General features: G+C 53.1%; 1 protein-coding gene across 1 annotated transcript; it reads right to left on the bottom strand.

The window, feature by feature from the left end:
• Positions 1-3831: 3831 nt before the first annotated feature.
• TCN2 (transcobalamin 2) lies at positions 3832-19201 on the bottom strand. Its single transcript, XM_055405174.2, has 9 exons — positions 18656-19201; positions 15246-15438; positions 14338-14507; positions 12071-12232; positions 10644-10816; positions 10326-10512; positions 8856-9027; positions 6498-6613; positions 3832-4381 (listed from the first exon to the last, which is right to left on the bottom strand). The coding sequence occupies exons 1-9, from the start codon at positions 18717-18719 to the stop codon at positions 4320-4322; spliced, it is 1299 nt and encodes a 432-aa protein (XP_055261149.2). The 5' UTR covers positions 18720-19201; the 3' UTR covers positions 3832-4319.
• Between the last annotated feature and the right edge of the window lie 8417 nt (positions 19202-27618).

Below are 27618 nucleotides of genomic sequence, written 5' to 3'. Positions count from 1 at the left end.
TCCACATTGTAGGGCAGGAGATTTCCAGATAAAGGACCAAAATATGCAGGAATTAATATTTAGAGAGGGTTTCTCCGGGAGGGGTTGTAGGAGGGAAACTGAGCCAGCCAAGGAGGAAGCTCCCCCTCCCCCCACATTTCCTGAAGAGGAGGAATCAGGGCCCCTATGGGTTAGATTAGTTTTGAGATTTTTGTCAGTTTTCCATTAAGCTTCCTTTAATTTAAAAATACAGCAATGAATTACATGCAGGAGATACAGTTTTGGTCCCTGGGTCAGGAAGATCCCCTGGAGAAGGACATGACTAAGCGACTTTCACTTTACTATTTTTTAATTCATTCCATCCATTCATCCAACTGCTCAGTCGTGGACACGACTCTTTGCGACCCCATGGACTGTAGCCTGCCAGACTCCTCTGTCCATGGGGATTCTCCAGGCCAGAATACTGGAGTGGGTAGCCTTTCCCTTCTCCAGGAGATCTTCCCAACCCAGGGATCGAACCCAGGTCTCTCTCATTGCAGGCAGATTCTTTACCTGCCGAGCCACAAGGGAAGCCCAAAAATACTGGAGTGGGTAGCCTATCCCTTCTCCAGCAGATCTTCCCAAGCTAGGAATCAAACTGGGGTCTCCTGAATTGCAGATGGATTCTTTATCAACTGAGCTATTAGGGAAGCCCTCAAAAATACTAACCACCCTCCCATCTTCTCAGAGCTGAGCCAATGGGGAGTGGTAGGCAGTGTCGACACTCTCCAAGACTGCCACAAAGCCCTTTGACCTGCCCTGCCTGGTGAGAGGTGAGCTATGAGGAAAGAGGACTGGCCAAGACGAGGCCTGGGTGGGCCTTGGTGGGAGGGAGAGAGCGGTCCACCCTGGGGTGGGAGTGGGAGCAGGGGGCAGGACTTGTGCTGCTGGGGTGGTGGGGGTGGATTCAGGCTGGGTCTCTCCAGCTCCCGAGCCCTGGTTTTTAACCTGCTGTGACCTGCAGGCAGCAAGGCTCTCTACAGGATATTCCCCTCGTGGAAAAATGAGGGCATGCGCCTAGCTTCACAGAACACAGCAGGGGCTCCTTCACACTCCTTGCCCCCCACAAAACCCAGACCAGCCCTGAGGAGCCTGCCCCGCCCACAGGCTCCCTCAGGTCTGAGTACTGCCCTTGGGGTGCCACCCCCTCACCCCCATCCCTTAACCCCCTACTCACTAACCCCTCGCCCCCTGACCCCCCACCCCAGCCGCTGCGGGAAGCAGGTGATTTGGCGGGGGACCCTGGGGGCCCAGGAAGAAGCACCCATTTCCAGCAGCTGGGCTGCAGAGGCTGTGGGACAGGTCTCTGCACGTCCCCAGCCCAATCACTTTGCTGCGGGGCCTCAGCCTTCCTGTTTGCGATCTGCCGTGGGCTCACGGCTTGACCCGAGGCGCCTACCCACAGCTGTGGGTTAGGGAACAGGTGGTGCGAGAGGACGTGGCTTGTCTGCAATCACACAGCTCTCAACGTGGGTCACACACTAACCTGGGCCCCATTCCCAGGGAGGGCCTCTGCTTATGACAGTTCTTTTTCTTTTTTTTTTCCTTCACTTTTGGCCTCGACCAGGGATCCAACCCACGCCCCCTGCAGTGCAAGTGCAGAGTCTGAACCCCTGGACGGCCAGGGAAGTCCCCATCAGATCCTCACTGTGGACATGACTGTCCTCATGCGGCCCCTCTCAGGGTCCCTGTGGATGCAGCCAGACTAGACACCTGACCCAGTGCCCAGAGGTCAGCTGTGCCAGTCGAACCCCTCCCCAGGCTTTGGGACACAGGCTGAGAAAACAAACGGGGGCTGGCAAACTGAGCACGCTCAGAGGAAGCTGGCCGAGGGGGAGGCCGAGCAGAGGGCCTCTGTGGATGCGGGGCGAGGAGCCAAGCTTCCCAACTTCCGCTGCCCGGCCTCCTCCTCTGCAGCCTTTCCGGCAAACACCCTTTGATTGGAGCAGGATTCAATAGCTTCCTGCTTCTTAGAGCCAACACGCCCGAACTAAGACAGTCCCTCGGGAGGGAGGACCACATCCAACCCGTAGACCACCGAGGGTCCTTTACATCAACCCCCCAGCCCATAGACTGGCCTGGGACCCGCCCCAGCCGGCACGCCCCCTGGTGGGTGGGGCCCTGGCTTCCTGGGGTCGCGGTGGGGGAGGCAGCGAGGTGGTGCAGGGGCAAGGGCTGGGGTCAGTGGGTTAGGATCTTGGCTCTGCCACCCCCAGGCTGTGTGACCTGAGGCAAGCCGCAGACCTCTCTGAGCCTTCCCCTTTCTGTGAAAGGGTCACAGGGCTGGTCCCGAATCCCTCTCTGGAGCACCCTTGGCCTAGATCAAGGCGGGACAGGGGAGCCAGCACTCTGAGGGGCTGGGTATGGACATTTCACCTTAAACACAGAGGTCCTGTTTTCACTTGGCTTTTAGATCCTTTGATGTTTGTCTCAATATCAAGGCAGTTTCTATTTTTAAAGATTTTTCTGATATGGACTACTTTAAAGTCTTGATGTTGCTTCTGTTGTGATTTAGTTTTTTGACTACAAGGCAAGTGGGATCTTAGTTCCCGGGAACCTGCATTGGAGGGCGAAGTCCTGACCATTGGACCACCAGGAAAGTCCCTTCTTTAAAAGCATTTCTTAAATTGCCTACTTCCCTCACCTGCCCAGACCCTAAATACTGGAGGAAGGAGCATGTGTTTAATCTAGGGTGTTGCCGACTCCATGAGAGTCACGGTAAAACCTGACATGCAGTCAGAGGGCCCCTTCCCGGGCAGACCACCTTCCTAGCCTTGGTGCGAGGGGGCTAACGGTGCCTCCCTGGCTTGAACCCCATTGTTCAGAGGGAACCCAGAACCCAGCCCTTCCCGCTGACAGGCAGGGTCGCCACCCCACTGGCAGCCAAGGCCCTGACCGTCCTCTGAGGAAAAGCTCGGGGGTCCTGGGCCTCCAGTTGAATTTGGACTCTGCCATGTAATCCCAGCCATTGCCAGCTAAAAAGTGTCTCTTGCCTTCTGCCTCTGCAAGGACTAAGTCACTAGCCGCTGCAGGTGCTGACCGTCAACACACCCTGAAAAGGGTCCAAGGCAGAGACGGAGAAGGAAGTACTCTGTGCTCTGGGAGAAGCTGGAAGAACAGGCCACCAGGTAGACATTTCCAGGAGACTTTATGAGCCTAATTCTTGGCTCTTTTCATATCTACAAAAGCACTAAGATCATTAATGGAGCCATCTGCTCCTGTGGCTAGCAGTAGCCTTCGCAAGATGAGCAGGAAGCTTCTCCTAAAATGTGTGCTTGACTGCACAGACCTCCTTCACTGAAATCATATATATACTGACCCCGCCTACCTCTTTGGAGCAGTTTCTCAGAGCTATCTAAAATTCTGCCTCCCAGGCCATAGTCTCCATTTTGCCCCAAATAAAACTTAACTCCCTACTCTCCTGTTATGCTTTTTTTAAAGTCAACACAATCTTTGAGGGCCCCGGTTTTCAGTGTTTGCGTGGAAGAGCCTGGAGGCCTCCCCAGGTCTGTCAAATCACCCCCCGCACCCCAGCCCCGGGCCACCTCGGCAAGTCACTCCCCCTCTCTGAACGCCGATTCCCTCATCTGAAAGAAGAGAGGAAAGGAGAAGCATCCGACCTCAGAGTTGTGCAAGAAAGCATCTAGCAAGGACACACCCCTAAACAGTACTCGGTGTCCCCACCGCCAGCCCCGGTCCCCAGGACCCAGAAGGACGCTCACTCCCCCTGCTCCGCTGCCCACGGCGCTGTCTCCCCGCCGCTGCTCCTGGCACCTGCACTGACTCTGAGCCCAAGGCCTCAGGACGCTGGGCCACGTGCACACCAACTCTTTAATCATTTTGGAGGTGGGCTGAGAGCTCCGCAGAGACCCTCACCAGCCGCTACAATGCAGCCGGCTCTGGCGCGGCAGCCTCGATGACAGAGTGGGGAGCTGGGGGTTAGGGCTGCAGGGCCGTCCTCGAGGGACCCCCATCCCAGAGCGAGAGGTACTCACGAGGCCAACAGCTGGGGAGGAGTCCGAGACGTTTACGCCCTCCAGCCTGTGAGTGACTTTCACAGGACACCCGTGGGGCTAGGTGGGACCAGACCCAGGCAGACAGACCTCCTGGGGGAGATGCTGGGCTCCCTGTTCCAGGTGGGCAGTGGTTTAGGACCCCTGCAGGGCTGGTGGCTGTGGGATCCAGGGACAAGTGTGTGACAGAAGGCAGCAGGATCAGGCGTGTGCCCGTTACCGGGGTGTCTGGAGGGAGGGCAGGAGACAGGAAGTATGGGAGGCAGCGGGGTGGGTAAGCCCGGGGGGCTACCAACCAACCAGCCTCAGCTCGATGGTCTCTCCATCCTTGGGTCTGTAGTCAGCAATACCTGCAGAAATAGGTTGCGGGGGTGGGGGTTAACAGGGCAGAGTGTATCCCATCCCCTGGGACCTTACCTTCTAGACCCCTGCCCTATAAAATAGGCTCAGGGCTCGGTGGTGGGAAACCCAGGTTCTGTGCAGAGCCAGTCTGGAGACTCCGAATTCAATGTGACCTCGGGGTCGCTGAGACCCACAGGCTCACTTTGCAATGTGGAATCCCCCCTAGGGGGGTGGGAGGCCATGGGATGGCACCCTAATAACCACCATGGGCCCAAAGGAACCAGAGACCCTGACAACACTGATGGGCGGGGTCACTGTCTTCACGGTCCCCCCGAGGGGCCATCCGGAAGAGGGGCCTGCTCGGGGAGGTCTGGGGAGAGGAAGTTGGCCTTCACTCACGAGGCACCGTCCAGGCTCCAGCGCGAGTCCCGGGTTCAAGCCCCAGCCCTGACTCAGCGGGGTGTGAACTGGGAGTATTATGTAACCTCTCCAAGCAGGGGTGCCCCCGTTTCTAAACTGGGGGCAGTAATGGTATCAGCAGCCCGGCCGTCCTTTCCCAGGGGAGTGGGCTTCCTGCTGGGTGGGGGCCGAGTGGGGAGGGAGAGGACACCACCGCCCATGGCTGCCTCGGGGCTGACCCGCCCCCTCGGCTGCCTCCTCCGCCAGCCTTTATCGGTAACATAGGCCAGATCCAGTCTCTCTATCTGTAGCCTCTTGGTTTTATTTCTCAATCTGTCCAGAAGCCAGGCAGGGGGAAAGATTGCTTTTTACTGGGCTCCCTCAGTAAGTCCCACCTTCTGTAAAGCACTTGGCCCAATCACCTGGCACATGGCAAGTGCCCACTAGAAGTCCCAGACAGCAGAAGCGGGGACAGATGATCCTTAAGAGTTTGTCCGGTGACAGGGCTGATGCTCAGGGATGCTATGACAGCGTGGGGCATAAGAGTTAAAACTGAAGACACACTAAAGGCCCAGCGGGAGTTGATAAGCTGCGGTCCACCCATCCCATTCCACACTGGGGCTGGGCCCTGACTGGCCTAAGCCAAGCTTGCGATGGTCCCTTCTCTCTAGCCAGTGATGGGCACAGAGGGGCGTCTCCTGGCAACAGGGATGGGTCCAGGAACGCGCCTGAATCCCAAGTCCGCCTTCAAGATGTCAGGAGACGTGTGCTGGGCAATTCACAGACAAGTTTCCTGACTCATAAAAGGGAGCAGCCCCAGGAAGACATGGAGCAGCTTCTCTGGAGGAGGAAGCCAGCAAAGAGAGGAGGAGGGTCACAGGGCGGTGGGGCTGGGGCTGAAATCCTTACTCCCACTGGAATCTGGTCACAGGAGCCGAGATATGAGCCAATGAAAGTTGCATCGTGGAAGCTAGTTTGTGTTACATTACTGTTCCTTACAGCCCAAACCACCCTGCTGGATGACATATTCTATGTGGCTCTTACAAAGAAAGGGGAAGATCTACATATACCCACATAGAAAGATGGCTACCATACATTAAGGATGAAAAGATAAACTGCAAAACCGTATATAGAGTCGTGTCATCCAATATGCCAGCCATTAGCCACATGTCTGTTAAGCACTTGAAAGGTACCAAAAAAAGATGCAAAATATGTCATCAATAATTTTGGGTTGATTACATCTTGGAATGATATTTTGGATGTACTGGATTAAATAATATATATTGTTAATGTTAGTTTGATCAATTGCAGAATTTAGGATTACACGTGACGAGGCTCACATTTTATTTCTATGGGACAGCACTGCTATAGAGTATGGCTTAATTTTTATGAAAAAACAAACGTACATATTTTTTAAATTACCTGGAAGAAAATACACCAGAAGTTAAAAAAAAAAAAAGTTAATCTCTGGGTAGTGGATTGTGGGCAATTTTAAATTTCTTCTTTTTTGCCTATCTGCTTTCCCAGAGTTGCCACAGTGAGGTACACAAAACTTCTGAAGAATACAGTTAAATGTATTATATGCAAACTTCAGTGTCAGCGGTGACCTGAGACTGAGCCACAGGAAGGTTCTGGGGGAAAGCTGGGGTGAACTGATAAAGCCTGGGTTCTGGGACAGGGCTGGGCTAGGGAACACGTCTGCAGGGGGCTGGCCACCAGACTCACCTTGCTGCAAGGGGGTGTCAGGAGCTTGGAGAAGCTGCCAGAACTCACGTTCCCCAGCCTTTTTCCCCAGCACGGAGGTCAGGAAGGGGCCGGACAGGGAGGCCTGTGTGCTAAACCTACCAAAGGGACAGATGAAGAGGAAGAAAAGGTGACTTCTGCTCCCGTCGACCCAAGGGCAGAAGTCGAACCACTCACACAAAGCAAACCCTGCCCTCACTTTCAGGGCAGTGCTAGCCAAGCCCTTCCTGGGCAGCCTCACCAGGGGCCCTTCCTCCACGCCTCCGCTCCAGCCCCCCAAACGCCTCCCACTGTGGGGGCTGACCTTGCAGCGGGGTGAGAATCAGAAACTGCCAACGCCCAGAGTGAGGCCAGCAGGAGGAAGAAGTAGAACAGGTGAGACAGAGGCAGAGACACACACGGCGTTTCTGGGGCTCAGTTGCTGTTTAGTCGCTAAGTTGTGTCCGGCTCGTTGGGAATTCCATGGACTGTAACTCGCAAGGCTCCTCTGTCCATGGGGTTTCCCAGGCAAGAATACCGGAGTGGGTTGCCATTTCCTCCTCCAGGGGATCCCGACCCAGAGATCGAGCCCGAGTCTCCTGCATTGGCAGGCGGGTTCTTTACCACTGCGCCACCAGGGAAGCCCCCTGTGTGGCTCAGGGGCACCCCCATTCTCTCGGCTGGGTTGCTCAGTCCTCCCTCCGAGTCTACACACCCCACGCTGCCCGCTACCAGAGAGGCTTGGATTAGATTCCTGGCCTTTGCAACCAAGACAGTCCTTCACACCGCCCCTCCCTGAGCATGGACACGGCTGCCAAAATGACTCTCTTAAAACGTGTGGCCGTCCTCTCTCCTTATCAGTGGCATTGGTCTTGGAGAGGGAGGGTTTTCACAGTTTTAAGAAACAGAAATGCCCTCAGGGTGACCTGGCCGCAGGGAAGGTGTCAGGGAGCAGCCCCCCCCCCGCTCTCGCTCTCGGGCCGCGTGGCCGCCCGGGGCGCTGCTGGCCTGGCTCTCGCCACTGCTCTCTCCCCTCTGTCTGTCTCTCTTCCCCTCTCTCCTTCCAGAGTCCAGCTTTCTCTGCCGTGCACTCACGTGCCTCAAACGTGCCTCCCTTCTGGCCCCTGAACCCGGCTCAGGTACCCCCTTCAGCACCAAGAGAATCATTTCTCAGATTGGTATCCCTGACATTTTCTCAGAGGTCCTGGAGTTCTGAATTAAAATGTTCAAATTGGGACTTCCCTGGTGATCCATGGTTGAGACTCTGTGCTTACACTGCAAGGGAGTGTGGGTTCGACTCTGCTACGGAAACTAAGATCCCATATGCTGTGGTGTGCCCAAAAAGAAAGATCATTTTTTTTCCCACTTTGATGACAATGTCCAAACACTACCTTGGTAATCCCAGGTGGCTCAGTGATAAGGAATCTGCCTGCCAATTGCAGGAGATGTAAAGAGATGTGCGTTCGATCCCTGCATTAGGAAGATCCCCTGGAGGAGGAAATGGCAACCCACTCCAGTACTCTTGCTTGAGAAATCCCACGGACAGAGGAGCCTGGCGGGCTACCGTCCATGGGGTCACAAGAGTCGGACATGCCTGAGCAACTGAGTAGGCACATCTGCTAGGGGATCCCAGCGCCTGCCAAGGGCACTGCTGTGGGGCCAGCGGTGCGGCCGTCAGCGCACTGCAGCCCGTGGAGTCCGCTGGGAGGCACTCGTCCTCTGGGCTGGATCCCCACCGGGGACCCCTCCCATCTTATTCAGGTGTGGACACGGCAGGGCCCAGAGCAGCACTCTGGAAATGCTCATCCTTAGATCCATGCCATTTCAGGGTGAGAAGCAAGTGGAAGGCCATTGTCCCACTGCGCTCTGCAGAAGGCTTGGCCAGGTGACACCTTCATCACAGGGATCGGACCAGGATTGTTTGATACTAGAAATTCTCATCCTTCTGAAAGCTAGCCTGTGTTGAGCGCTTACTAAGTGTGTGACCCTGTGCACAAAAAGCACGTATTAATACCATGTCCTGTCTGTGCCCTCACGCCCTAGCTCCTGAACGGGCCCTGGTGGGTGGGGGGTGAGGGGCACAACGCCGTCCTCATGAGCTGCTGGAAAGGCATCTGGCCTGGTCCCCAGCTGGGGAGCGCAGAGCTGGGATTCCAGGGTCTGCCTTGGGAGCCTGCTCTCCCAACCCTGATGCCCGTTTCCACCACAGCATGGGGGCATCGAGGACGGAACCGGTGGAAGAAAGCCTGGGCCTCTCCCGAGGGAGCCCTCTCTCCATCCCCTGCCTCGTCCGCGTCCTGTTTCAGAGGATGTCGGGTCAGGTCACGGGAGGGCCAGGAGGGAGGTAGGGGGGGGTCTCACCTGAATCTTCCGTGCTCCTGGGCGTTCCTCAGGACATCTTCCAGGGAGGAGCCGGCAGGGACAGAGACAGAGTGTCTGTACGAAGGGGAGATGCCAGAGACCTTCAGCACGACGTCAATGAACTCCGGGACTTGGGTCTGTGGCAGGGTCTCCGTTGCCGGTTCCAATAGGGCTATGTCGGGGAGAGGGGAAGGGGCAGCCGCTCTGAGGGTAGGGGGCCAGGCCTTAGTCTTCCTTTCTTCCCAGGAAGACACTGCGGCCCACTGGGACCTCCTCCTTCCCCTGGGTCCCCTCCCGGTCAATACCACCACCAACACCACCCAGCTGCTTTCCCAGCCTCCCCAGTCCCTCAGCTCCCACATCCCCCACCACCCAAGCTCAGGCCCCTCACTGGTTTCTCTGCTCCAGTGTACCCCTCCCACCTACCTGCCCCCCCCAGCAGCCCAGAGGGTTCTTACTAGAATGTACATTTGATTATGGTGTCTTCCATTACCTCTGAGGGATCCCCTCCTTTTCATTCTCCTGCCTTCCTGCCACTCCAGCTCATCCTCCCAGACCCCATGCTGCAGGGAGACCCTCCCCCCAATTCCATACTCAAAGGCCTCTGAGCCTTTGCCCTTGATGCCCCCTCCCCACTCTGCCTTCCCCCTCTCTTCTCCACTGGCAAATCACACCCACCGACCCTAGTCCCTCCCTCAGATGAAGCCCTGATTCAGGCAGCTAACTTCATAATTCAGGGAGTCATTATGAGGTATGGGAGCTAATCAAAATGTTAGCTGGGGAGCTAATGTCTCTCCCCATCCATCCATCCATCCATCTATTCACGCATCCATCCATCCATCTATTCACCCATCCATCCATCCATCCATCTATTCATCCATCCATCCATCTATTCACCCATCCATCCATCCATCTATTCACCCATCCATCCATCCATCTATTCATCCATCCATCCATCTATTCATCCATCCATCCATCCATCCATCTATTCATCCATCCATCCATCCATCCATCTATTCATCCATCCATCCATCCATCCATCCATCCATCCATCCATCTATTCATCCATCCATCCATCCATCCATCTATTCATCCATCCATCCATCCATCTATTCATCCATCCATCCATCTATTCATCCATCCATCCATCCATCCATCTATTCATCCATCCATCCATCCATCCATCTATCCATCTATTCATTCATTCAGACATTTCTGTACTGGGCATCACACAAGGGGCTGGAGAGTCACAGCAGGCCCAGAGCTCACCGTTTGAGGTCTCCCTCCCCATACTGAGCTTCTAGAATCTGGCGGCATCTTAGCTGCAGGTGTGTCCCACACTCACCTGCAAACCCCTGCTGATTCAGCAAATCAAGATGGAGCAATTTCCCACCCCCCCACACCCCCACTGGGACAGGGCAACTTCATTGCAGATTGAAAAGATCAGGGCTTCTGTGAAAAGCCGACTACCTCTTGGAGCCTGGCAGTCTGGAGAGATGAGATCCACATAGCTCTTCCGGTTCAGGACGGGCAGCAGCTGAGAGATCATGAGAGGGTTCTGGAAGGTCTTGTGCTGTAGGCTGGCCTGCAAAGCAGCCTTGGCCTTGAGGCAGGCTGTGTCCAGCTCCACCGTGGGCCTGAGGGAGCCCATCAGCAACTGGGGACGGAATGGGGAAGAGGAGGAGGAGGCGGTCAGCCAGCAGGGAGGGGCCGGGTCTTCCAACCCCTGTCTGGTCCATTTCCCTCCAGTCACTAGGGTAGAGCATGGCCCCAGAGTCTCTTCCCCACCTGCAAAGCCAGAGGGGTGCTGTAGACATTCCCGAAGTAGCCCTCTGGGGTCTGGGCCTTCAGGATCTTCTCTTGCACCCTCTTGAGAGCCAGGTTGATCCGGTTTCTCTGGTTGGGGTTGAGGTTGGACAGCTCCAGACAGGAGAAGGCCATGCCTGCCATGGCCATGGTGTCTGCAGGGGACAAAGTGATATCTTTGTTTTTTCATACACTGCCTAGATTTTTCATAGCTTTTCTTCCAAGGAGCAAGCATCTTTTAATTTCATGGTTGGGGAAACTAAGATTTCAAAAGCTGTGTGGTATGGCGCCCCCACCCCCAATAAACAAAAAACCACACATGAACAAACAAAAAAACTCCCCTGGTGATTCTGAAGTGCAGGCAGGTTTGCAAGTGAGTGGTGTAGGGTAAGGTCCTCTAGACGCTCCCTCCTCCAGTCTCTCTCGCTAACCTCTATCCGGTGACTGCCCATCCCGCTTTGCCACCCTGGAAACTGGGCAGACTGGGCTGAGTTGTTCCCCCTAGCTGGTGCAAACGTTCTAAAATGCTGCTCTGACCCTATTGCTCCCCTTCCTCCAGCCCTCCCGTGGCTGCCCACTACCCCAAGGACCTTCCCCGGGCTGACCCTGCTTAGCTCTGTCCCCTGTCAGTGGGAGACGCACCAGGACACGAGAGGGCCCTGGAGACCCACGTCACACAGGAAGGAAGCGGATCCAGATTCCAGGTCTCAGGCCTCCTGGTTAATTTTTGTTTTTTTTTTTTGGCCCCATCTCAGGGCATGTGGGAGCTTAGTTGCCTGGCCAGGGATCAAACCTCTGCATTGGAAGCACAGAGTCTTAACCACTGGACCACCAAGGAAGTCCCTTCCCAGCTTATTCGATGAGAACATCATAGCTGTGTTTTCAGCACTTTCTCCATAGCGGGTGCCATGCTATGTCCTTTACTTATAAGACATCTCCCTGCATGAGACAGGGCGCTCAGGGCCGGTGCACTGGGATGACCCTGAGGGATGGGTTGGGGAGGGAGATGGGAGGGGGGTTCAGGATGGGGGACACATGTACACCCATGGCTGATTCACGTCAATGTATGGCAAAACCCACTACAATGTTGTAAAGTAATTAGTCTCCAATTAAAATTAATTAATTAATTTAAAAAAAAGCAGACATCTCTTACTGAGATGCTGCTGGAGGGGTTATTTTACCAGAGAAGCTGAGCTAGAAAGGCCAGCTGAGCTGTGCGGGGGGACCTACAGTAAGAGTGTGGTGGAGGATGGGGGAGGAGCGTTGACTCACAGCCCCTGCAGCACAGTGAGCCCTCACAGTTCTGCCTCCGAATGGACCCGCGAGGAGGGGTCCCAAGGAAAGGTGAGCCCGGGACCAGGGGCTGCAGCAGGGGCGCCAGCCTGGCCTTCAGGGGGCGGCCCACTCACCCACAGAGACGTGGTCCTGCAGGAGATGCTGCTCGTGTTCCACGGCGTACAGGAGCTTGCCCACCACACTGTCATGGACTCGCTTCTGGTGGACACACAGGGCCAGGATGCCCAGGCTGTACTGGTAGTAGCTGGTGCGGGGGTGGCCCTGGTGGTCGTGCCCTGGGAGGGAGAAATCCATGGGGTGGGGGGAGCGTCACGCTTGCCCCCTCCCAGCAACCAACCCCCTCCCAGCACCAGACCCGTTGCCTGCGCTTCCTGACACCCTCCTCTGGGAGGTGAAAGTGAAAGTCGCTCAGTTGGTCCGACTCTTTGCGACCCCATAGGCCACACCCTCCATGGGATTCTCCAGGCCAGAATACTGGAGTGGGTAGCCTTTCCCTTCTCCAGGGATCTTCCCAACCCAGGGATCGAGCCAGGGGCTCCTGCATTGCAGGCGGATTCTTTACCAATGGAGCCGTCAGGGACCCTTCTTTTCTTCACCCCCTTGACTCACACTTGCTGAGACGCCACTGAGCATCAGGCGTCGAGCCAGGAGGTATGAAGAGTGACGACAGGCCAGGCACAGCGCAGCCAGTGCCGGCTGAGGACTCACTGAAACCCAGCCCGGGCAGACATGTCAGTATGCCGCTGGCCGTTCACGTTCTCTGAACAAAAGTTTGCCTTCTCCCTGGGCCCCCAGAGGCAGGGCAACAACAAGTCTGGGTTAGATCGACTGCTGCTTCTTTAGGGAGGAAATCAGCCTGTGTTGTTTATCAGGCCGCTTTAACCTTTTTGGGTGTCCAAGTAGAAATCTGGTGTGGCAGTTTTTCTTAGAAGCCATAGGAAAGCAGATTTCCCTGGGGGTTGTGATGGTTTCTATGAAGAAAGCTGAGCACTGAAGAGCTGATGCTTTTGAACTGTGCTGTTGGAGAAGACCCTTAGACTGCAAGGAGACCCAACCAGTCCATCCTAAAGGACATCAGTCCTGAGTATTCATTGGAAGGACTGATGCTGAAGCTGAAACTTTTAATACTTTGGCCACCTGATGCAAAGAACTGACTCATTGGAAAAGACCCTGATGCTGGGAAAGACTGAGGGCAGGAGAGGGGACGACAGTCGATGAGATGACTGGATGGCATCACCGACTCAGAGGACATGAACCCTGGGAGTTGTTGATGGACAGGGGGGCCTGGCGCGCTGCGGTCCATGGGGTCACAAAGAGTCGGACCCACTGAGCGACTGAACTGAGCTGCAGTGGGGCAGGGTCTGCGGCGGGGAGGAGGAATGCTGAGTGTTGCCCTCTGCTGGCGGTGTGTGTGCACAACCTCGCCTCTGCCTGGGCCAGGTAGTTGCTCTTCCACCTGAATTGTCTCTGTGAATTCTGAGCTGCTGAGAGGGCTGGCTGCCACGCTCACGAGACCATGATTATAAATGAATTGTGGACCGAGGTCCAAGGGGCTGAATAACAGAGGTCTCTGAATAACTGGGGAGCCGGGGCAGGATTCTATGAGGCAGTGACCCAGGGGAGGGAGGGAGGCGGAGACCTATAGGAGTGAGCTAGAAGCAGAAGGAAACCTTCCAGATAGGGGGTTCCCTGGATCTGTCAAGACCCTGGTTTGTGAGGTGAGCTGAAAGATATGGCTGGGGTGACTGGAGCCCACGGAGGGGCGGCCGAGTGGGTGGGCAGGGTCTGCAGAGGAGAAATGGGCAGACAGATTGGGCCTGAGGGCTGTGAGCACAGCAGTGAGCAGCCCCTGCAGGCTTCACACAGCGCTAACAGGATCAAATGTATATTTATTTTATTAAAAAAAAATTGTTTTGGCTGCACCTCGTGGTATGTGAGACCTTAGTTCCTCAACCAGGGATCAAATCGGCGCCTCCTCTATTGGAAAGCGGAGTTTTAACCGCTGGGCTGCTGGGGCAGTCCCTGGGTTTATACTTCAAATGCTCACTCTGTGTGGGCCGGGTTGAGTCAGGAGGCAGGAGAGGAAGCAGGGGGAGGCTAAGGAGTAAGGAGGCTGGGCAGTTGTCCAGAGAGGATAATCAGACCAAGCTGGTGGCTGAGCAGCAGGACTTGCCAACAGAATGCATGCGGGACGCAAGAAAGGCTTGATTCAGGATGCCTCCTGGAGCAGGCCCAAGCCTTCTTGATGAATATCAAGACAGGCAGAGCGGAGGGCAGGAAAAAGGACTGAGGAGAAGACCCAAAGCTCTGATGTGGACGCTCCACGGTGCTGTCCGACGCGCCCGCCCCGCCCCGCCCCTGGCAGCCCGCGCCTCCTCACCGATGGCCCCCTTCTCGTCCTCCAGGAACCGCTTCAGCTGGGAGACCAGCCTGTCCCCCTTGCGGCCTCCGACGAACTCGCAGTTGGCCCGGAGAGCCAGCAGGTAGAGGGCCAGCTGGCCCATGGAGGGCTTGGCCTCGGAGTCATTGCTGTCCTTGCTGGAGGCGGGCCTAGGGCAAAGCCAGGTAACAACACTTTTGTGAGAAAGGGCCTTCCTGGTAAGCCTGCCTTGGGGCGCTCTCCCTGCCAATATGACAAACTGGAAAAGAAATCCTAGCGGTTGGGAAGTTTCTGAGACCTGCCAGAAGCGGGTGTAGTCAGCGATGTAAGTTGGGAGGTGTACGTCACACGTATTTCATAAAGATGACAGGCTGAACTCAAGGACAAACTCTGAGCGTGCTCGAGTCCAAGTGACCTGTTCGCCCCGTCACTGCAGTCACGCTTCTTCCCTACATCCTCCCCCTTCCCTCCTCTCCCCTCCCTGCATCCACTTCCCAAGAGGGAGTCCAAGCACGAGATGCGCTCTGCTGGTCCTGACCCTTCGCCCCTCATTCAAACTCCCATGCTGGACCTCAGAACAAGCCCCTCCCCCCTTAATATCCCCTGGAAAGGGAGCGCAGATAGTCCGATGCTGCCGCTGGCTCAGTGTGAAAGAGTGCGGCCATGGATTAGTGATGTCTCCCTCAGTCAGGCAGAGGGCGGTACAGAGGCCCCACAAGGGCCCTGGATTGGTATCTCCAGTCCAGTCAGACCAACCCCACTCCACAGATGGAGAGAGGCCCAGAGGAGGTGAAACTTGCCCTAAGATCTCCCAATAAAGCAGCGACAGGCCTGAACCGGAGTGCAGGTCTCCTGCCTCCTAGGATGAGGGGCAGCCCCGGAGAAAGGAGGAGAGAGCATGGCCGGACCTCAGGAGGCTCTGCTGGTAGCTGAGCTTGAGGCTGTGCAGGTAGTGGGCCTCCTTGGCCCCAGCCTGCAGGCTCGAGAGGCGCAGGCCCACATAGATACTGGGGTTCAGCTGCTCCGGGGAGAGCCGGTCCATCCAGGGCAAGAGGCGTTGGCCCAGCCTCTCCACCAGCGTGCTGTCCACCTCGGTTATCTCTGAGGAAAAAGAAGAGGCCATGTGAGGGGGCAGGGCCAGGCCAGCAGCAGCACCTCATCAAGGTCTTTTCCAGGGAATAAACATCCCCACCGTATGGCTACCGGCCACACACCCGACGCGTATGGGGGAATCTGGTTGTAATGAGAGGCAGCTGGTATCCTGGAGTGGGCCAGGGAAGAGGTGGTGGACCCAGGGCAGACGAACCGGGTACCCGGCAGCCACTCTGCCCATCAGAGACTGACCAAGCAATGGGTGGTTCTCCAGGCAGTGTGCCCCACCCCCCGTGGTCCTCACGTCAGTCCTGCCTGCAATGTAGGTGCTGGGAGCATTGCTGTGCACAAAAGAGGAAGCAGAAGTTCAAAGCTGTGGGTGTGTCCCACCCATTTACAGAAACTTCAGCCCACATGGGAACAGGTTACAGATCCAGTTTTAAAACATAAACAGACTCACAGATGTAGAAAACAAAACTACAGTTACCGTGGGGAAAAGGGGAGAGAGGCATAAACTGGAAGATTGGGACTGACATGCACACACCGAAAAAGTGAAAATGTTAGTCACTCAGTCGTGTCTGACTCTGCAACCCCATGGACTGTAGCCCGCCAGGCTCCTCTGTCCCTGGGACTCTCCAGACAAGAATACTGGAGTGGGTTGCCATTCCCTTCTCTAGGGCATCTTCCTGACCCAGAGATCTCACCTGAGTCTCGTGCATTGCAGGCAGATTCTTTACCATCTGAGCCACCAGGGAAGCCCATGTACCTACCACTCTCTCCGTATATAAAACAGATAACCAAGTAAGAACTTACTGTATAGCACAGGGAACTTTACTCAGTACTCTGTAATGATCTATATGGGGAAAAAATCTTTAAAAAAAGTGCACATAGGTATACATATAACTCATTAACTTCACTGTACAGCAGAAATTAACACAACATTGTACATCAACTATATTCCAATTACAAACAACAACACTGCAGGCTGCCCGCTGGCTCACTGGTGCTGTCTGGTGAACTTCCTTGGGGGCATATCTCAGAATAATGCTTTTCCTGCCACCTGAGTTTAGGTGAGAAGGACCTGAGATTGTGAGCTAAACTGCTGGAAAGCCATCATCATCGTTTGCAGCCATTTATCTGTGTGCTTCGGGATTCACCCATGAGGGAAGCAGAAGCCTCAGGGGTATTTCCCAGCTCCAGCAGACAGGAGCTGGCCTCCCTCAGGGAGGGGACCTGGGCTGAGCAGGTGGCCTTGGACTTTTCCTGGCTACTTCCTCCTAATTGGTTAATGGTGGCTCAGATGGTAAAACATCTGCCTGCAATGCAGGAGACCCGGGTTCCATCCTTGGGTCAAGAAGATCCCCTGGAGGAGGGGAATGGCAACCCGCTCCAGTATTCTTGCCTGGAGAATTCCACGGACAGAGGAGGGTGGTGGCTACAGTCCATGGGGTCGCAAAAGACACGACTGAGCGACCTAGATTTCACTTTCTTTCCTCCCGATTGCAGGGGGATTCCAGGGGCTGGGCAGCTGCCCCACCCCCACCCCAGAGTGGAGCAAGGGAACTCGCAGAGCGGTGCTTCTCTTTCCCTTGCCCTCTCTGTGGCTCTCCGTGTGTCCGTCTCCACGGCCGCAGCAGCTTCTCTCTGAGCCTGTCTCATCCTCTCCATTTCTCAGCCAGGCTCTCTGTTCTACCGCCCTTCCGCAGTTCTCTTTTCCTCTCCCTCTTCCTCAAACCCGAGAGGGAGCCCCTGCCCCAAGCCAGCGGGTGAGTCAGCTCTGAGATTAGAGAGATGGAAGAGAAGCTGGTGCTCTAAACCTGATTCAGTCTCAGCAGGAAGGAGCCAGGCAGATTCCCCCGGGGTAATAAAAGTGAGCCTGGGCGAGCACGCTGCCCTCTGGGCCTGGGGTTCACAGGGCCACCCAGCTCTGCCAGCCAAGGACTGGCTCTGACAATGGGAATTCCATGCAGGAGCTGGTGCGGGCATCCTTGTCATATTCACAACCACACAGGGCTTGAAGCTGGCAGAGCAGAAATGCTCGCGTCGCACCAGGAAGGAGGCCAGGGAGCATTCTCAAATGAGGGGCTGAGACCAGGGCGACTAAATGGCCTGGCAGCAGTGGGCTGCGCCCCCAAACCCAGCCCAGCACGCTAAAGGGGTCAAGCCTATGGACGAAGTGTTGAAAGGCTCGCACCCAATGGAGGGTCCTGGGTCACCCCTGGGGACTGGACAGGAACCAGGAGCCAAGGGCTTGAGGGATCAGAGACTCCTGGTGCCCGGGGAAGACCCTGACCTGGAGTTCTGAGAACCGAGTTCCAGCAAAGTCCTGGAAAGCCACGGTGCCTTGGGCAGGCAGGTCATCTGGTCCCTGCGACCCTTGACCGCTTCATCTGTCACCTGGACACAATTGAGCCTGCCTCTCGGTTTCTCCATGGGTCACAAGAGATCCTGCTGGTGGGTGCCTCCCTTCCTGCCTCTGTTTCCGGCGGGGCTCCAGGGCCTTAGCAACCCTAAGCCTGTGTGCTCTGACTCCCAGACAGGCCCTGAGAGGCCCCCAGGGGAGCAGGCAGGCCCCTGGACGTGGAGTGCAAAGCTAATGCCTCGGCGTCCTCACACCGCAGGGCTCCATCCGCTCACTCTCCCTCTGTCCGGGGTGCCCAAACCCCCTGCCCCCCCACACTCCTCGCCGCCACCAGCGCCTTCTCCTCCTTTGGGTCTCAGTTCCTGCATCGCGTCCTGGTCCTCGGAAATCCCACCCTTTCTCCCTGAATTGGTGGCCCCTCGCTCTCTCCCTCCAGGCCAGGGGCTTCCCTCGGGCACCGCCTCCAAGCCCAGCACCGACTTGCCTCTTGACCACTGTCCCTTTCACTCGAATGGAAGCTCTGTCTAGCTGGGGCAGGGCTGGGACCCCCTTCTTGCTCCCTGTTTTTCCCCAAAGCCTAGACCCACACCCGGCATAGCGAAGGCTCGGTCAACATGTACGGAATGAAGAAATCACCAAATGACTGATGTCACGGAAGCGATCTTGTCTGGTAGCAAGTCAGACACACAGTTCATCTCAACACAGCACGCTGAACGTGCTGGGGTTCAGGGAAGTCCAAACCGCCGTGGGAGCCCCGAGGGGTGGTTAAGTCACCCCCCAACACACACCGGAGCCTCGGTTTCCCCCGTTGTATAATGAGGGGCTGGGACAGGTCCTCTCTCCAGGTTAGATGCAGTTACTCACCGCAGACGTGGGCGAGCGCTCCCAGGCCCCCCAGCAGGAAGAGGAGGGTACCGAGGCCCCCCATGGCAGGAGCAGGGGGTGGACAGCAGGCCGGGAGCGGGCCAGGCTCCTCGGGCTGGCCGGGTAGAGAGAGGCTCTCCTGACCACAGCGGTCACTGCTCCGAAAGAGGCAGCTTCCTGTCACTGATTAATCCCTCCACGCCCGGCGGCACACTGCTAAGTCAGCGGAGGGAAAAGGGAAAAGGTCTGTAGCTGAGGGGAAAGGGAGGCCAAAGAACAGGGGAAGGAAGGGCAGAGCAGCGCAAGTCTTCCTGGAGGCAGGGGTTGGGGGCAAGTGCGGCCACACTTTCCCCACCGCCGGAAGAGCCCTGGACGCCGGTGCAGGACGTCTGACTGCTGATTTGCTTGAGTCTGTCCAGCCACGCCTGTCTGTATGCCCTCTGCCGTTCCCGCAGTTGACAGGCACAGCTGGGGTGCCTACCTGGTACCCCTCCCGGAAGGAGCCCCTGAAACTGCCCACCCTGGCCTGGGACAGGGGAATGGGACTGGGAGTTGTAACAGTCACGTGAGCAGTCAGCTGTCTCTGCCCGCCTGCTCAGAGGGGGCGCGGCCACTGGACCCGGACCAGACCGCCCAGTTTTCTCAACCAACCAGAAAGATGGGAGCCTCCTGGGAGACAAAGCAAAGCAATTTAAAGAAAAAGATTTAATCATTAGACACATGAAGCCACTTAGTGTGTCTAGCAGGCTTAGCAAGGCCACTTGCAAGGACTAGGAAAGTCACCTAGAAATAGTCTCTGCAAGGAGGAGAGAGAACAAAGGCTCCCGCGTTGGAGAAGATCATTCTAACTAAGCTCCCTTCCAGCTCAACTTTAGACCTTAAAACATGTTTAATCACTTGCAAATACAATTTTTTCTGCAATCATTTTATGGGTAATTGCCATGGTTCATTCTTTCAAGATAATCTGGTTTTGTGCCTGACTTCTCACAAGCCAATAAATACAGACATAAATAAATACAGAGATGTGCATCTGTTTACGGAAGTACTTTACAAATATAGAATTAGATTGTCTAGTGCAAGGAGGCTGGGTGTGGCCCATCAGGGTGAAGTTCTCCTGCAGCTCCTAGGGTTCAGACTTCCAGGGGGACCTTGGAACTCTGTGGGCAATGGAGCTATCATGGTCTGGGACAGGGCTGCCCTGCTCCTCAGCCCTCAGCAATGATTCTGTTTCCTGCCATCTCCACACAGCAGCCTCTGTGAGAAGCAGCTTCCTTGGGAGAGTCACCACCTCCGATCCCTGAGAACTTGAAAGTGCCTTGGTGACTAGCAGGGGAGGAGGTGCATTTCCATGGATATTAGAAATAAACTGACTGACTAGGGGTGGAATGTTTTAGGTAATGCGGTCAGGGGAAGTGAAAAAGAAAATGATAATCATTTGGTTCGGGACTTCTGTTTGGGGGTCTGGAGCTGGGAAAGTGGCTTCCCAGGTGGCTCCGGGGTAAATAATCCACCTGCCAATGCAGGAGACGTGGGTTCGATCCCTGGGTAGGGAAGATCCCCTGGAGAAGGGAATGGCAACCCACTCCAGTATTCTTGCCTGGAGAATCCCATGGACAAAAGCAGCCTGGCGAGCTACAGTCCATGGGGTTGCGACTGAGCGACTAAGCAGCAGCAACGAGCTGAGAAAGCAGACACTGGCTTGGAACGGGCAGGTAGAGTCTGCGTGTCTGTGCGCCAGGGCAGGCGCAGACAAAGCCAGCTGCGACAGAAACAGGAAGCATTATTTCTCCCAAGGTCACATTACAGCTGGAAAGTGTCCCAGTAACCACACTGTTTGAGTGACTGTTACCTTTTTTACTGGCATTTCCTTTTCCCCCTAAAATCACAAACCATCAGTAATTTGCTGTTTGAAATGGTTAGTAAGAAAGACACAGTCTTGGAGGCGCCAAGTCACTTTGACAGCGGAAGCTGCTCCAGTATATATTTTTTGGACTCAGCATTCCCTGCCTATCTCAACTTTCTAGTTTTCAGGTAAACAGGATATTTTGCTGTCCAGACCTCAAGCTGACCCTTCTCATGCAGCCCTGTGCTGTGTTAAACCCACCAAAATACGGCTTGATTGGGACTTCCCTGGCAGTCCAGTAGTTAAGACTCCTTGTTTGGGGTGCGGGTTTCATCCCTGGTTAGGCAACTAAGATCCCTCATGTGGTATGGCCAAAACAATTAAAAATAAAAATACTGTTTGACTTACACTTCACCTAACCCAACCCTTCACCCAAATCCTGTAATAACCTTTCTCTTTGTGTGGTCAGACCCCCACAGTTCCTCCCCCTCATCTCAGTGGATCAATTGAGCTGATTCTGTTAGGCTAAAGGTTTGTTCTTAGTGGTCTCAGAATGACTGGGCTAAGACACAGCCTAAGAAGGAATCCAACAGGGAAAAAAAATTAAATTGTATATATGAACCAGGACATATTGCACAGCACAGGGAATATAGCCAATATTTTATCAGAGCTATACATGGAATAAAACCTTTAAAATTTGTGAATCACTACGTTGTACACCTGAAACTTATACAACACTGTACATCAACTATACTTCATTTTTTTTTCAATGGTGAAAAAATGTATGCATTAAGGGGGCATGAGATGACTATAACAAACGCATGACTGTATGGTCACATACGGGATTTCCATTCTCTTAATTAAAAATGGGTTGGGAAGACCCCTTGGAGAAAGGAATGGCTACCCACTCCAGGACTCTGCCTGGAGAATCTACAGACAGAGGAGCCTGGTGGGCTGCAGTCCATGGGGTCGCAGAATCGGACACGACTAGCGACTAACACTCTCACCTTCACATTAAAGCCTTAGAGCCCGTTTAATGTAGAAAGATGTTCATAACTGACCTTAAATTATAAAAACGATGTAAGTAACACATGTGGGTTGCACAAAAAATTAGAAAACATGTTAACGGAGAAGAAGGAGATAGAGGAGGCAGTCCAGTGGCTAAGACCCTGCCCCCAAAGCAGGAGCCACAGGTGCCATCCCTGGTCAGGGAACTAGATCCCACGTGTCACAACTAGGAGTCTGCACGCTGCAACTGAAGATCCTGCACTGCCGCGGTGAAGACCAAAGACGCCCTGTGCCACAACCAAGGCCTGGCACGGCCAGGTAAGTGAGTGAACATTTACAAAGGGTGGGAAAAGCGTGCCGACTTCAGAAGCTCCTGTAATGAGTGAGGTCTGTAAGAACAGGGGTAAAAGGACCTGCACATAGGCACTGCAGCATGAGGGTAAGAACTGACAACTCCGATGCTAGTAGACATTGTTGTTGCTGTTGTTCGGTAGCTCAGCCGTGTCCGACTCTTTGCGACCCCATGGATGCAGCTTGCCAGGCCTCCCTGTCCTTCACCATCTCCCAGAGCTTGCTCAAACTCATGTCCATTGAGTCCGTGATGCCATCCAACCATCTCATCCTCTGTCAGCCCCTTCTCCTCCTGCCTTCAATCTTTCCCAGCATCAGGGTCTTTTCCAGTGAGTCAGTTCTTCACATCAGGTGGCCAAAGTATTGGAGTTTCAGCTTCAACATCAGTCCTCCCAATGAATATTCAGGACTGATCTCCTTTAGGATGGACTGGTTGGATCTCCCTGCAATCCAAGGGACTCTCAAGAGTATTCTCCAACACCAAGTTCAAAAGCATCAGTTCTTCGGTGCTCAACTTTCTTTATGGTCCAACTCTCACATCCATACATGACTGCTGGAAAAACCATAGCTTTGACTGGAGGACCTTTGTTGGTAATGTCTCTGCTTTTTAATATGCTGTCTAGGTTGGTCATAGCTTTTCTTCCGAGGAGCAAGCATCTTTTAGTTTTGGGGCTGCATCACCATCTGCAGTGATTCTGGAGCCAAGAAAATAAAGTCACTCACGGTTTCCATTGTTTCCCCATCTATTTGCCATGAAGTGATGGGACCAGATGCCATGATCTTTGTGTTTTGAATGTTGAGTTTTAAGCCAGCTTTTCACTCTCCTCTTTCACTTTCATTAAGAGACTCTTTAGTTCCTCTTTGCTTTCTGCCATAAGGGTGGTGTCATCTGCATATCTGAGGTTATTGATGTTTCTCCCAGCAATCTTGATTCCAGCTTGTGCTTTCTCCAGCCCAGCATTTCACATGATGTACTCTGCATATAAGTTAAACAGGCAGGGTGACAGTATACAGACTTGACGTACTTCTTTTCCAATTTGGAACTAGTCCGTTGTCCAGTTTGAACTGTTGCTTCTTGACCTGCATACAGATTTCTCAGGAGGCTAGTAGACGTGTGTACTAGAATCGAACAATTAAATGGATGGCAGACTACAGAGAAAGGGCAGGTTTTTCGTTGTTGGAGAGGGGTTTACAGGTAAGCACAGGGAGGAGGCTAGAATGATCCGTGTGGTGGTGGGTTGGAGGTGGATACATCAGAATGAGTTCAGGGTTAGCTTAATACAGACATAGATGGTTGCATCCAGAACTAGTGACAAGTACATGTGTACACAGCAAAATAGTATACACAAACAAAACGTTTTGCTCTGTCAGCTGAGAGGGTCTAGAAGCAAAGATACCACAGTAGCAATAAGATCACCAAGTGCCTAGGTTTTGGTTTATAATAACCATTTTCCAACTAAAGAAACCAGGTTCCCCTAGTATATAAAAGGAAGCAGGCTGATTCCCTGATAGCTCAGCTGGTAAAGAATCCACCTGCAGCGCGGGAGACCTGGGTTCGACCCCGGGGTTGGGAAGATCCCCTGGAGAAGGGAAAGGCTACCCAATCCAGTCTTCTGGCCTGGAGAATCCCATGGACTGTATAGTCCGTGGGGTCGCAGAGAGTTGGATTGACTGAGGGACTTTCACTCACTTTCACTTTCACCTCCCCTAGTATGGCTGACACCAGGACTAGGACAAGAAATACGCAAGATGAGTCTGGTGCATCTGATAAGGCCAGAAGGCAAGGAAGTGCGTGTGGACACACACACACACACACACATCTTATAAGGCCAGAAGACAAGGAAGTGCGCGCGGACACACACACACACACACACACATCTTATAAGGCCAGAAGACAAGGAAGTGCGCGCGGACACACACACACACACACACACATCTTATAAGGCCAGAAGGCAAGGAAGTGCACGCGTGCGCGTGGACACACACACACACATACACACGTATAATGTCAAAAAGATACAAAAGGAAACCGAAAGGGCTCCCTAGTGGCCAAAGCTGGAATATTTTGAGCAATAAAATAAAGTGATGTTAGACTATAACCAGGTCTTCCCTGATAGCTCAGTTGGTAAAGAATCCGCCTGCAATGCAGGAGACCCCGATTCGATTCCTGGGTTGGGAAGATCCCCTGGAGAAGGGATAGGCTACCCACTCCAGTATTCTTGGGCTTCCCTTGTGGCTCAACTGGTAAAGAATCTGCCTGCAATGTGGGAGATCTGGGTTTGATCCCTGGGTGGGGAAGATTCCCCTGGAGGAGGAAATGGCAACCCATTCCAGTATTCTTGCCTGGAGAAGCCCATGGACGGGCCTCAGCCCATAGGGTTGCAAGGAGTCAGACACAACTGAAGCAACTTAGCAGACGCGCATGCAGACTATAACCCAAAGTAAAAAATAAATAGCCATGAGTACATACTGATATCGGAGAAGGCAATGGCAAGCCACTCCAGTACTCTTGCCTAGAAAATCCCATGGATGGAGGAGCCTGGTAGGCTGCAGTCCATGGGGTCGCTAAGGGTCGGACACGACTGAGCGACTTCACTTTCACTTTTCACTTTCACGCATTGGAGAAGAAAATGGCAACCCACTCCAGTGTTCTTGCCTGAAGAATCCCAGGGACGGGGGAGCCTGGTGGGCTTCCGTCTATGGGGTCACACAGAGTCGAACACGACTGAAGTGACTTAGCAGCAGCAGCAGCAGCACATACTGATATAAATAAACGATTCAGTAAATAAATACTGACATACACTGAATGTTTGTATGTCCACCACTCCCCGCAATTCATGTGTTGAAAATTGATCCCTAATGCCATGGGTTTTGGAGGTGGGGCCTTTGGGAGGTAATCAGGAGCCATCATGAAAGAGATTAGACCCCTTATAAAAGAGATCCCAATAGATAAACAACAAGGACCCATTGTACAGCACAGGGAACTATACTCAATATCTTGTAATAACCTATAATGGAAGAGGATGTTAAAAGAATATACTAAAAAAGAATGCATATACATAATAACTATGTATACATTTTACATATATATGTAAAATAATGGGGTCGTGCCCCAGGTGGCTCAGTGGGAAAGAATCTGCCTGCAAATACAAGAGACGCAGGAGACAAGGGTTTGATCTCTGGGTGAGGAAGATCCCCAGGAGGAGGAAACAGCAACCCACTCCAGTATTATTGCCTGGAGAATCCCATGGACAGAGGAGCCTGGTGGGCTACAGTCTGTGGGGTCGCAAAGAGTCAGACATGACTGAGCATACGCGTAAGATATAACTGAATCCCTTTATTACATACCTAAAACTAATACATTGTAAAACAACTATATTTCAATTAAAACAACATTTTTTTAAAGAGCCAGCCCTCACTCCTTTAGCCCTGTGGCGACACAGTGAAAAGGTGGCTGTCTATAAACCAGAAAGCCGGCCTTCTCCAGACGCCAAATCTGTCCGCACCTCGGTCGTGGACTTTCCAGCCTCCAGAATTGTGAGGAGTAAATTTTTGTTGTTTATAAGCTACTTATGGGATTTTGTTATACTTGTTGGACAGACGAAGAGAAATGGATGACAGACAATCTCTCACGCAGAACTATTTCCAGTAATGAACATAGATACTATTTCCAGTAATGAACATAGATACACTTCAAGGAGGGGAAGTGTAACTCCACAGTTCTTAAGTGTGGGCTGTTTCAAGTGACTGCCTTCCAAAAGTTACAGTATGAAAAGGGGTGGGAGGAAGAGCATCTTTACAGAGGAGAGACCTGACAAGCACTGCCTTGACCAAAGGACCAAAGCCAACACGAACAGCGATAAGTCATGTTGACAGCATACACCCTTGACAGGGTGTAATGAAAACAGCACTTCGCCTCTGTGGTCCTCCTCCAAACCACAGTTTAACCATGAGTTTAAAAAACACAAATTCCAAAGAAGGCACATTCTACAAAATACCTGACCAGGATTCCTCAAAACTGTCAAGGTCATCACAAACAAAGAAGATCTTAGAAACTGTCACAGCCAAGAGGAGCCTAAAAAGAGATGCTGCTGCTGCTGCTGCTAAGTCGCTTCAGTCGTGTCCGACTCTGTGCGACCCCATAGATGGCAGCCCACCAGGCTCTGCTGTCCCTGGGATTCTCCAGTCAAGAACACTGGAGTGGGTTGCCATTTTCTTCTCCAATGCATGAAAGTGAAAAGTGAAAGTGAAGTCGCTCAGTAGTGTCCGACTCTTAGCGACCCCATGGACTGCAGCCCACCAGGCTCTTCCGTCCATGGGATTTTCCAACTGAATGTAACATGATGTCTTGGAATAGAAGGGAAAAAAGGATGATAGGTTAGAAAATAATGAAATCTGAAAAATGTATATTAATAATAAAGTATTGATATTGGTTCATTAATTGTAACAAATATACCATACTGTTAGACATCAATATTAAGAGATTCTATGCTCTCGCTTCTGCTGCTGTCAAGGATCCAGGTTTGGTCCCTGGTCAGGGAACTAACATCCCACAAGTTTAAAATTACAATAACAATAAGAGAAGCTGACTGTGGGGTACATGGGAACTCTTTGTACTATATACTCAATTTTAATGGAAAGCTAAAGCTGTTCCAGGGCTTCGCTGGTGGCTCAGTGGCAAAGAATCCACCTGCCAATGCAGGAGACGCAGGTTCGATCCCTGGGTCAGGAAGATCCCCTGGATGAGAAAATGGCAAGCCACACCAGTGTTCTTGCCTGGGAAATCCCATGGACAGAGGAGCCTGGTGGGCTACAGTCCAAGGGGTTGCAAAAGAGTCAGACACGACTTAGTGACTAGACAACAACAAAGTTGTTCTTAAAAAATAAAGTCTATTTTTTTAAAGAAGGAATTTCTTTAAAATGATCATCTCATCACTTGGGTGGACTTTGCAGGTACTTTTGTTGGTGCTCTCAAATAAGTCACTCCATTGAGGGTCTTCTGGGAGACTAGGTTAAAAGTGAAGCTATTTTACCAGTTGCTCAAAGACTCACTCACATCTTAATTTTAATTGTTCTTAGTAGAAACCAAAATCTTAGTACCATGTTTTTGAAGGTTTATCAAATATCACAGTTGATTGATTTCAATTTTGTCTCAACCAGCCCTTTCATGCTAATTTTATGCTTCATTTTGCAAATTTAAACTGACCTCTACTGGATCCACTTACTTTTATGCCTTGGTCCAAAATAACCCAACTCATATTTGGCAGTTCTGCACTTGGTCCCCAAAGCCCAACTGTTTTCTACCAGGGCTCAGTGACAAGCCAGGATGGCTTTCTTCAATGGTGTATATGTCTCTGCAGTAGATGGCATGACCTGCCCGAGAATTCCAGAGTTCTGCCCAGGCGGCCTCTCAGACAACCGAGACTAGTTCCGACGACGCCCAGCAACCATTACCATAACAACGCAACCCGCTCCCTCACCAAGGAACGCGGTTCCCCTCTGCATCCCAGAAGGCGCTGCGCCGCCTCCAAGCCTTCCGCCCCCTTCCATCCCAACATGCAACGGGGCTCTAAACGTCAAGCGCGCGTCATAAGGATGATTATAAAAATGCCCGAATATCCGCCTTCGCTTAAACATTAAAAATGCCTGTAAGAGGCTCATAGATAGGAAAGAGCCCGAAAGACCAGTCATAGCGATTTTTTTCCAGACGGTTTAGTTGTAAATCTCAGGAGAAATTTTCCATCTTTCCCTAGATTCGCTC

This window comes from Moschus berezovskii, chromosome 19 (assembly GCF_049115385.1).
Source record: "Moschus berezovskii isolate FMDL1 chromosome 19, NW_MosBer_1.0, whole genome shotgun sequence".
Taxonomy (NCBI): domain Eukaryota; kingdom Metazoa; phylum Chordata; class Mammalia; order Artiodactyla; family Moschidae; genus Moschus; species Moschus berezovskii.
This window is presented reverse-complemented; position numbering and strand designations above follow the sequence as displayed.

Coding starts and splice junctions, on each gene's coding strand:
- TCN2 (XM_055405174.2), bottom strand. CDS start 18,719: ATGGGGGGCCTCGGTACCCTCCTCTTCCTGCTGGGGGGCCTGGGAGCG. Junction 10,817..12,070: donor GCAGGACCACGTCTCTGTGG/GTGAGTGGGCCG, acceptor TGTCCCCTGCAG/ACACCATGGCCATGGCAGGC. Junction 9,028..10,325: donor AGACTGCCAGGCTCCAAGAG/GTAGTCGGCTTT, acceptor TCCCCGACATAG/CCCTATTGGAACCGGCAACG.